This window comes from Neovison vison, chromosome X (genome assembly GCF_020171115.1).
Source record: "Neovison vison isolate M4711 chromosome X, ASM_NN_V1, whole genome shotgun sequence".
Taxonomy (NCBI): Eukaryota; Metazoa; Chordata; class Mammalia; order Carnivora; family Mustelidae; genus Neogale; species Neogale vison.
Window position 1 is genome coordinate 25,871,237 of NC_058105.1, and position 12,103 is coordinate 25,883,339.

Below are 12,103 nucleotides of genomic sequence, written 5' to 3' on the forward strand. Positions count from 1 at the left end.
AAATGCCAGCTTCATTTCAGTTTAGCAGTACACACTGAGTTTTTTTTTTTAATACCCAATCCCCTTACTAGAAAACCAAAGTAGTATCCATTCCCTCAGTACATGAGAAAGAAGATACATTTATTTTTTTTTCATTTCTTAAGAGAATTTTCCATTTGCAACAAAAAACAGATCCCAGGGAATGCATATTGAACAAACTGCTTTGAATAACTTTACTTTTCTCTCCCTTAGCACAAGTCCTGCTCACAAATACTATCTGGCTATGGACCCTATGTCTGAATCACTTTATCTATCAGACACCAATACTCGAAAAGTCTACAGGTTGAAATCTCTTGTGGAAGCGAAAGATCTGTCCAAGAATTTTGAAGTGGTGGCAGGAACAGGTGATCAGTGCCTTCCCTTTGACCAGAGTCACTGTGGAGATGGCGGAAAAGCATCGGAAGCTTCACTGAACAGCCCTCGAGGTAAAAAAAAAAAAAAAAAAAAATTGAATCCTTTGTTCATCTAAAGACTTCATTTGGCGTCACAAAATCTTAAGACTGTTGCCGTACTGTAGTCCATCTATCTCAATATTGCTTCTGACACACATTGTCTCTGAAGTCCATTCCAGAAGATAGGCATGGTCAAGGCTAATTTCTAGGTAATATGCATTCGTATAGTCATAAGTGTTATTAAAATGTCAAAATATTTATTCTCCTTTCTGCCTAAGATAACAAATTCAAGTTTTGGATTGAGGGAGGAGATGATTTTGCCTTCTGTGGGAACTTGACCTTACTGCCGTCTGTCCTAAATTTATTCCTCAATCTTCAAGAGTCAATCCTCAATTCTGTTGCCTGGGATTTGTGAATAGATCTGTGTTCTCTCCATCAGCTTCATGATTTTATAGACTTGGAATCATATTCCCATCTTAGGCCACTAAGCAGAAGGATGGTCAACTTTAAATGTTATCATATATCGTCCACCCTATCTCCTTAATTATTTAAACATTATTCTCTGTTCCTTCTCCATGATTGGCTGTGTGTATTTGTGTGTGTGTGTGTGTGTGTGTGTGTGTGTGTGAAAGAAAAAGAGAGATGCACACACACACACATGCACACTTTTACTCTAGTAGGTTTTATGAAGTATTCATTTGGTGGGTTTTAAGAACCAATGTGGTCCTTTTAAACTATTACACAGATAAAACACATTGGTTACAGAAAAATTTAAAAAAAGAGAGTGCAAAAAATATTTTTAATTAAAGTCACCCATAATTCTACCACATACAAAAACCAACTGTTAATATTTTGGCATATATCCTTCTAGACTTTTTCCTGTGCATATCATATATTTTATTTTCTAATAATGGAATCATAGTATAGAATGCTATTCTATAATCTGCTTTTCACACTTAATATATTATGAACATCTTTCCATGCCAAAAAGTATAGTGAGGTCAGTGTGTTTCATTTGTTAGATGGTCACTTATTTCAAATATTAAGAGGTTACTCTTTAGCCATTTGACATTTGCCATATGGGTATTAAATTCCAACTATAATCAGAGTTTAAAGCCTTCCCTTTCTTCAAGGCCATATTCAAGTCCTATGTCTTTTGTAAATCCCCTCTGGCTAACCCCAGCCCATTAAATCTGAATTTCTCTAACAGGGTCTACACCACCCAATTACTACTAGATTATATTTTGCCTTCTTTTACTTCCCAGTTCTTTCACGAATGGGAGGTTTTTTTATTACCAAGGCAAGCTACTTGAGCTGAGAAGCTACATCTAATATTTCTTCTAAATCTTCCCCACTTCCCCAGCAATATCTTGTACAATGTGGGATCTCCTATACATGCTTGTCGTGTAATTGATCAGTTAGGTAACGCTTATGTATATCAAATATTCCTAAAAGGAATTTCAATAACACTTTAAAAATATGGCCTTTCTTTCCCAAAAGGAATATAAGCCCCACAAGTATCATGGTAAAGTGTTTTAAGATGTTTCTTGTCTGGTGCCAGCTCTCATTCCTTACACATAGTAGGTTCACAATAAATAGTTGATGAGTGAATGCTTAACTCAGGTGCAACATATAATCAACTCATCTTTCAAGGAAATGTATTGGGCTAGGTCGAACCTTTAACACAGGTTTAAAACTCTTGCCGGTATTATAAGGATTTCTGCATAAGAAATAGGGAGGAATCAAGCTTGTATTGTGCCTGAAATTGACATCCTCCTGAGTTGCTACTCATATGAAAACCGCTCATCTCACCTACCACATTCAACCTGCCACATAAAGGAATGAATATCTCGGCTTTTCCAAATAGAGCAAATAATTGGCTCACTGCAGCTTTTCTTTTTCTTTTTTCTTTTGCTTGGAAAGCAGCAATAATAGAGTCCTGATGAACAGGATTTACATGAATTCTTAAAGCTTCAGTAATGAGAGTGCCAAAATTTATATATCTATTAAAGTTAATATTAAACTAAGTTTTTCTTCTTGTTATGGCTAGTAGTACATTTTCTTTTGGCTTGATTTACTCATCTTTCTATCCAAGAGTGGCCTTTATAATAATCCAGTACACTTTATTCATCCCAAAGCGGGCAGGAGCCCTAAGAACATCTGGCCAAGGCTTCAGAGAGCTGAATGTCTAATCCAGCCAAGACAGCTTTCACATAACCTACTGAAGCTGATGTTGACAACATCTGCTCTGATCTAGTGAATGAACGAGGATATTTAAAGGAGGGGAATGTGTGGCTCATATTCAGTATCCACCACGTCTTCTTCAACCATTTTAACAGTATTTAAAGACCCTGTTAGGGATCTTCAAAATCACTCAGAAGGCAGAACCTGTGTCCAGACATCCGTTGCTCTTGAAATTGCTGGTCAGAACACTCAGATGTCTAGCTAAGGCACCTCTCTCTGTGCTGAATACAGACAGCGCTCAACCTTGGCAATGAATCAGAAGTGAGAGTCTCATTATATGGAATGCTGCAGGGCAATTTCATAGACTTCTGTAGAAGAAGGAAAAATCATGCAAGAAGTCATTAAAGCACAGTGTGCAAATTGAGGGAAGAGTATTGCTAATAGCTAATGATATCTTTGAGGTTCTCCTGTAGGTTCTTTATCTCTCAAGAAAGACCAGTTGGTTTGTTTTGTTTTGTTTGGGTTTGGTTTTTTTGCTTTACAACTACCAAGCACATCAGCTCCTTTTTCCTTCCCCCACAGAAAGACAGCAAATGTTTAATGGATTTCTTTAAGGAGAGGTTTGATTTTTCTCTCCACCAAGAAGCTAATAAGGAAAAGCTGTAGATGAGTAGAAAATGGAAATGTACATCTAGGGAGTACAATTTCTAGGTTAGGAAAGAGAGCTTGCTCTAAGACTTTAACAAGCAACATACTGCAATTATAGGCAGGCTCTCCAACATGTCCTTAATTATGCAAGGTAAGTCAAATAAATGTTAATCTGTAAGACAGCTCATTTATTTGCTGAATCTATTCTAAAAATAGGATGAAATGAAATTTGCTTTTGAGATCATTCGGCCTCAAGTTGGAATAAATTACCAAATGGGATTAAAAACCAGTCAGCAAAAGGTAAAAGGTTAGAAACCACGGGATTTTTTTTTCTTTCTTTTCCTTTTCTTTCTTTTTTTTTTTTTTTTTTTTTTTTGAGAAATGGCAGCTAATTGTGATGAATGTCAGGTTAGGGAACCTAGACTTTCTTGTACAATCCATGTAGTCAGTGTTTTTCTGGATGACCCTGTGTAAGTCACTCAACCTCGCTGTGGTTTCATTTCCCAGAACACTAAAATAGACTTAATGATGCCATTGACTAGTTGTGTTACACTGGATTAGTCATTTAAACACTGGACCCTGAGATGTAACCATCAGTTGTCAACTTGAGGGTATACGATGATCTCCCTCCCAGCTCTAGTGTATTACAACAACTATAGCTATAACTTTGCCTTCATTCCATGCTTTCCAATCCAGTACATCTAATCTCCACAAGAATGCACAAGGTCAATTGTGTTTCCCCCAGTTCTATAGATGAGGAAACAAGAGACTCAGACAGGTTAAGAAACTTACCCAAGTTCTCACAGTGTACAGATAACATTGGAATTCAAAACTGTGATGGGGTGGGGGAAGGCCTGTGATGCCTCCACTATACCTCCTGGTCTGTCTTTAACCTAAAATCCATGATCTCTGTTAGGTATTCTGGGAGGGTAAGAAATATTGGAAAATGCTTTTTATTTTTATTTGCAAGATATAGGACTTTTAGTCAAGTTTCCTTTTCCTATTAAAATTATTTTTCTCAGGTTTCTGACCTAGCAGTGTACATAGTAGAAGACACAGCATTTACATAGTCTCTAAATGTAATTATTCAAATAAATCTTCAGGAAACCTTGTCACATCTCTTTGGAAGATTCTGCAGTTAAGAATTTCACCAACTTTTTCTTAAGGGATGCAGGGAGGAAACCTTCCCTTTATTAAATTTCTTGATTACAACTAGTAACTACACATTCTGTTTAAAGGAGAAATGGAAGACTCCCTGAATAAAATTTCATGTAAGATAGCCCCTGGGTACTTCTCCTGGGAATAAGTCTTTATCTGATCCAGTTTTACGCACCTTGAGTTGAATCCCAATAAAGAGAAACATTTGCCATTTTACTCATCAATACTTCACTGTAATGGGGCAAGGAAAAAAGTTTAGCAAAGAGGCTGATGGTGTGCTAATCCCTGGCATTGTATATGAGTTTGAACTGACTTTGAAAGATGCTTTTAAAACATGCATGGATGATGTAGTTGAAACTTAGGTTCCATTTATTATTTTTACTGCAACTTTCCTTAATTCTACAGAGAACTCAAACTAATGAGTCATGTAATAGATGACCAAGTATTTAAGCAGAATGTGAAATGGTACTAGGTGGGAATATAAAATAAAATTTGTGACAAGCTGAATACATTTTTTAAAAGTAGATACAGAGGGTGAAGGAGTGACTGGACAAGATGAAATTAATCAATGACTTAATTTGGTTCTCTTGGACCTCACCAAGGATTATATCTCTACTTTCATGTGACTCTTTAAGCATACTGACCTCTGAACTCAGGAGGACTTAGGCAATATCCAGATGAGTGCAAACAGCTCTTGCGCCATTCCCTAGTGGGGAAGTGATCCTAAAATTTTGACAGCTGCCAGAGTGTTTTTTTAGGGTATTCATGACCCTAATCATACAGGAGTCACTTGAACTTTATTAACAATTAAGAAACCTGGGTAAGCTAAAGTAAAGACAAAAATAATCTGGTTTTTCTTCCTACCCATATATATCTGAGTTAGATCCTGAAGCTCTCCTGACTCCCTTCCCATCTACGTGCTATTCTGAAAGGCTGGGTTTGGGGCTCATGGAAAGATGCTAAAACTCTATAGTGCAGTGTCTCATGGACACCTTAGACACCTAATCAGTGTGTAAGGGAGAGAGTATAGTGCACAAAAGGTACGAGAATGTTCCTTGGGTTCTCCTGTGCAATGGAAAGCAGTAAAGTTTTTCCAAAATTCCTTTAGGATCCATCACAGTGGCATAACCGTTTGGATTGACACTCGGGCCAGCATTCACCAAAATTACAGGCAAGCCACCACCTGAGTGAAATGAGTGGTACATTTAGGAAACCACAAATAAATCAGTATTGTAAAAATATCTAAGAGTAATAAGAAGAACAGGGGCAGGAACAAGAAGTTTGGGTTTTATCCTATTGGCAAAGGAGTTGAAGTGGGAGAGGGACATAATCATGCAATGCATGCATATTTGATAGACTGTCGTGGAGAAAGGGTAGTGCCTGCACAGGAGTGAAGCTGGGGCAAAGAAATCATAGATGTACTGATATTTATAAGACAGGCAATGGAAGGGAATCTAATGAAGGAGACAGAGAAGGAACCTTCATTAAAAAAAGAAAGTGGAAAAAAAGAAAAGAAAAGAAAGTGAACAGAGCTTGGTATCCAGGAAGCTGAAGGAATCATTTGTTTCAAAAAGGTGTGGAAAACAGTAGGACGTGTTACACATTTGTAACCATTGGATTAGGCAATGAGAAGTGCATTGCTGACCCTGCTGTTGGTGGTTAGTACAGCAATAGGGATGGAAGCCAGATTTCAGTAACTTAATGAGCCAGTAAGAGGAGAGAAAATAAATACTTCTAAATAAGATCGCTCTCCTGAGAAGTTTAGATGTGAGAGATGCAATGATAAGTAGGGAGAGGACAGGGCGTTCAGGGGAGGCTTCATCTATAGGAGATACATTATTGCTTATAGTTAAATGAAAAGATACAGAAGACAGAAAATAAATGATGAAACCAGGTCTGGAGGAAATGGGGAGGGAGTAGGTCTTGAAAGGGAGAGGAGATTAGAGAGACCATGCTACCATAATGGTAGGTGTAGTGATATAGATAAGTTTGTAGGTAGAAGGAACTAGAAAGTTGATGGTACTCCATTCTAATAGCTTCAGTGTTCTCTGAGAACTGGATCTATTCTGCTAAAAATGAGGAAGTAACGTTAGGCAAGATTTGGGAGAGCCAATTTGTGAAGAAGTCTTTCTGGGTGAGATCATTCTACCACCTGGTTCCAAATTCCCAGATCAGCTTCAAGGCATCTTCCATGAGAACTTTCCTCCCACAGCCTTGTCCTAGAATCAGAGGTGCCTTGAGAAAAATGTGTTTGACAAAGCCTTAAAATTCAGGCAAAATAATTGTTTTTTTATTGCTCAGTGATCCTGTGCTATGTCCACTTCTAAAGATTCCTTTCCTAAACTATGTATTTGATCTCTCAGTTTATGGTAGCTATATAAGAGGACTGTGTGCCTCTGAGACAACCAGAATGAGAGCTAAATGTGTTCCCCACAGTTGTTCTTTTTTTTAAAGATTTTATTTATTTATTTGACAGACAGAGATTACAAGTAGGCAGAGAGGCAGGCAGAGAGAGAGGAAGGGAAGCAGGCTTCCTGCTGAGCAGAGAGCCCGATGTGGGACTCCATCCCAGGACCCTGAGATCATGACCTAAGCCGAAGGCAGCGGCTTAACCCACTGAGCCACCCAGGCGCCCCCCCGCCCACAGTTGTTCTAATGCATCTGCCTATGAAGGTCAAAAGATTTTGACCTTATATTATGTCAGCAGCTAGAACTTGAGAACTTTTCTGCCTATTCTGTCAGAATCCTAAAGCCATCAAACTGTTGTTGTGGAGAAGTCAGACAAAAGGAAGGCACCTACATTTAGCCTTGGCTAATTGGTCCAGGAAACATCAAAGGTTGGTACAGGGAAGCCTGTATTAAGTTCATTTAAGTTTTATAAAGCTACAAATACATTATTGAATGACTTTTTCTTCTACATTTATTTTAATTTTCATGCATAATATTCTAACAAACACAAAGATCATATTTTAGAGGCCAAATACCATAAGAAAGAAGTTCCCAGGTTCTGGAGTCAAACAGAACAGGATGCATATCCCAGATTCACCATTCATTAAATGTGTGACCTTGAATAAGTCACCTAAATTTCGTGAGCTATGGCTTCCTCATCTGTGAAGTTAGAATATTAATAGTGCCTATGCAACCGTGTTCAGTAATAGATGTGAAGTGCCTTGTAAAGCGCACTGCCCATCATGTAGTGTGGACGCGTTAAATGTCACCTGCCATTATGACCAGGCTTGCTGTATTGTTGCTAATAACAGTTTTACTTATAATAGTAACCCAACCATGGAGTAAGTTACTTTGGAGGGAGGCAAGTTCCATGTCCTTGAAAGTCAGTCTGAGACTTGATCATTTCCAAGGAGGAACGGTGCCACAAAAGAAGAACAAGTCAAGGTAGAGTGGAATTCTGGTATTGTATGTGATTTGACCAGTCAATCCTTCACTGCCTTGAGATGCAGTAATTCTAGTGCTGCTTCCTTACACATGTTGCAAAGGTCATTCCCTTAGCTGCGTACCATTACACATTAAATTCACTCCATAAGGGTTTTCTTCTGATATGAACTTCATGTTTACTCTGGGGGCGGGGGGTATTGCCTGGAAGAGCAAAGCCTGAATTCCTCATTAAAACACTTAATGTGGGCCTTGAGGGCATGGAGTGCAGGATGGATGTGTTTGGATAAATGAGATCATCCAAGGGTGCCAAGCCAAGGTGGGAGCTGCTCTAGGTAGCATGGGGAAATGTGATGCTAGGTATCCAGTGGAATGGAGGCAAAGTGGGGAGAGACAGGGTAGGGGGTGGGGAATAACAGTAATATACTTCTCTGAAGCATTGTCCAAAATGAAGCATAGACTCCTACATATCAAGACAAAGAATATGGAATTATGATCCTTCCCCCTTTTTATTTAGATCACTACCCAAGACAACTTCACTTATCATAGCTCCTCAGTGGCCCATCTTTCTTACCTGTCCACTGAAGAATCACCTCAGCCGATAAAAAGAAGAACTCCCTCCCTACCAAAAATGACAGAGATCACACAAAAACAGACTGCAAATCACTGAAATCATATTTTGAGTGGTGTATTATGGTAACCTATAAATAACTAATTGCATAAAATTGCTTTAGTAGTTTCTAGATGGCAGCTTTAATTAAAAGCACCAGAGACATTTAGAAGTTTAGAAATGGATGGCATGTAATTTGCCCTTTTACCAACCATAAAATGGTAATTAAGGAATTTGATTCACTTCTTCCTATTAAAAGTTTTATGAGAATAGCAAGTTCCTTCTAAATACAGTTTCTCTTCAGCAGAAGGTGGTACGTTTGCTTTATCAGTCTTCTCCAGCAGGGTAAGATGTTTTAATGTACAAATTCTGCAGAAGTTAATTAGGAAATTTCTTTCAATACAAAATCTTTGTTTTTAAGACTCTAAAACATGAAACTATATTAGAGCTAACCCTTTGATCAAGGCCCATTAATGCTCTACCATCTATAGGAGATAACCCAATAATTTGAAGTTTACCCAATGCGTAGAACTGACTATCAAATCAAAGAAAAAAGAGAGGTCAGTTACTGGTGAGTCCAGCATGCGTTGCTGACTCTTGAAGGAATCTGAAACCTATAGTGCATTGACTTCCCAGGGAATCCAGAATATTCCCTCCATAACAGAGAAGTCATCAGAAGATGTTTTTAGCTTCATTGATTCTCCCACAATACTGGATGAATTAGGGGTGCCTAGGTGGCTCAGTGGGTTAAAGCCTCTGCCTTCTGCTCAGGTCACGATCCCGGGGTCCTGGGATCAAGCCCCGCATCGGGCTCTCTGCTCAGCAGGGAGCCTGTTTCCCCCTCTCTCTCTCTCTGTCTGCCTCTCTGCCTATTTGTGATCTCTGTCAAATAAATAAATAAAATCTTTTAAAAAATACTGAGTGAATTAGCAGGTGTCCAGTGTAAAACTCAAACAACACGCAGCAAACCCAGATGTCTTTAGAAATCCATGATTTTAACATCATCACGAGCTAAAACACAGCTGGAAATGAAGCCAGGAAGCCCATTTTTATTTTATAATTGATCAGTTGATTGCATTTTTGGGGCCACTTCAGCCCAAATATTTTAGATGGCACCACACAGAACATTTAGACCGGAGTTTTGAAGGCACTAATGACTTAAGTTATATGCACATAAGAAAGACAGCTGCAAGGGTTTGTTTTTTTTTTTTTTTAAGTCAAGCAGATTCTCTAAAGTTGTCTAAGCTGGATGATCTATGCAGCAAACCGATAAAGTAGGACAGGTTTGACATGTCTCCTCTTCTTTCCCTCATTCAGTGATTCCCTTGGCTAACTGAGTCCTTGCCCTGTCCTTCAACCTGTCACCCCTGCATAGAAATGCACCCTATTCTCTTCCCACCCCCTCATCAGAACTGGGCAGTGGTATACTAAAGGGAGGTGGGACAGTGGGAGGACTATTTCATCAGTGACATTGTTTAGAATTTCTCGGGAATGGTGATAGTAAACACAGACCTGCTATTCATCTATTTTATTATTGTTTTTACTATTTGTACTGAAAATTCATTCCTCTTACTGTCAGCACCCAGGACAGACCACTCCCGCCATCCCCAAACCTTGGCACACCCTTGCAGGTATAAGGAAAGTACTCGCAAAAATAGTATTCAGTGGAAAGCTCAGAATACAAACTGTAGAAACTGAGCGCTGCCTCTCCTGTAAGGGTGCAGGGGTACTGTGTACATCCAGAGAAAAAGTGCAAATGGAAGTTTTCCAGGGGCACCTGAGCGACTCAGTCTATTGAGCGTTTGGCTCTTGGTTTCAGCTCAGGTCATGATCTCATGGGCGTGGGGGCGAGCCCGCATGGGCTCCACACTCAGCAGGAAGTCTGCATCAGATTCTTTCTCCCTCTCCCTCTGCTCCTTCCGGCTTTTGCATTCTCTCTCTCTCCCTCTCTCTCTAAAATAAATAAATACATACATAAATATTTTAAAAAGGAAGTTTATCGAAACATTAGCAATGATAATTGCTGCCTACGGAATATTGAATGATTTTTATTTTTTTCTCCTTAGTTTTCTGAGCATTTATTATTTTTATAATTCAACAAAAGACAAAACATGATGTTTTAAAATACACACACACACACACACACACACACATACACACTGTCCTGTCCTGTGGCCAGTCTCTAAGGACTTGGGTTACTTTGCTTCCATAGACGACTGCTGTCCAGCAGGGGTGTCCTAGTATTGGTGGATGATGGTGGGTTACTCTGATCTGAGCGACCTACTGAAAGGGGCAATACCATAAGTAAAAAAAGAAACCTAAATGAAACCCTTTGAGGCATCCTGGCAGGCCAGTAGTAAAAGATATTTTAATTACATTTATTATTTTTTAAGAAAAAGAGTATAAAAATACAAATTGAAATGGTCTCACCTTCTAGCTAAGTCCTGTTGCTATTGAAACATAAAAACAGAAAAGTAATAGTGAGTATGGTTCGAAAGTTTGAACTCTAGAAAGGTACGAATAGCAGATTCCAGAACTCTTTACCACAAACACACACAACCCAGTCCCTCATTTTAAAAGTAACTAGTGTTAGGAGTTTCTTTTGATTCCCTGGAGACCTTTATATATTTTCCCCCTTATGTGAAAGGAATCATACCATATAGATTACACTTCACCCTACTTTTTTCTTTTAATAAAATATTTTGAAGACATTTCCATAAAAGCATGTACATACCTACCTCTTTGTTCTTAAGAACCTTATCATTTGACAATATATGGCTATACCATAACTGAGCCACTTGCTTCTTGATGGATATGTTGTCACTTTTTAAAAAATTTTTTACCACTAAAGTGCTGTGATGAACAACCTAGTTCATATATACTGGAGCACTTTTGCAAATACATATATAGGGTTAATTTTTAGCGGTAGTAGATATTACCAAATTGTCCTCCCAAAAGATTGAGCACATTTACACACTGTTGTATGTAATGTGTAAATGCGCCCATTTTGGCATACCCTTAGTTGCTCTGAGTATCCTTAGACTTTTTCATGTGTGCCCATCTGATCAGTGGGAAATGGGCTCTGGTACCCTATAGCTTTAATTTGAATTTCTTTCATTGTAAATGAAGCTGAATGTCATCTCCTGTTTATTGTGACCATTTGTATTTCTTTTTCAGCAAACTTACTCCACCAGTTTTTCTACTGAACTGTTGATCTTTGTGTTTTGTCAGTTAGAAAGGCATTCCTTTGTCCCTTGTATGGGTTGCAGATATTTTCCAGGTTTGTAATTTCTCCTTTTTTTTTAACCATATAGAAGTTTTCTAACTCTGTGTGGTCAGATTTAGCAGTATATTTCCTTCAGGTCTCTAAGGTTTGTGCCCTCCCGGAAAAGCCTTCCTGTAGTAAAGGTATTTTTAAGGCAGATGGACAGTCCTTTCAGTAACCCCTGAATCATACTATGTAGCTTTCTCCTTTGGGTCCCATGATATTTGGAAAACTCAGGAAGAGTTTAGAGTAGCTTAAAAGAAGAGACTTTGGAGTCAGGCAGATAAAACTGAGTTCAAATGTATTACCAACATCTTCTAGCCACTGTTTTCTCGTCGGTAAAATGGAGATGGTGCGCCTACCTTCCTTACAGAGTTCTAGAGGATGAAATGACACGCTGTGGGCTCAGCCAGTTCC

The 12,103-nt window shown here is 38.6% G+C and overlaps 1 protein-coding gene across 1 annotated transcript in view; it reads left to right on the forward strand.

Moving 5' to 3' along the window:
* The window catches only part of TENM1 (teneurin transmembrane protein 1), a 792,472-nt gene that overhangs the window by 691,535 nt on the left and 88,834 nt on the right, over window positions 1–12,103 (forward strand). The window contains exon 24 of the mRNA XM_044235713.1: window positions 232–464. Within this exon, the coding sequence (XP_044091648.1) occupies window positions 232–464 (233 nt within the window). The remainder of the gene's footprint in view (window positions 1–231; window positions 465–12,103) is intronic.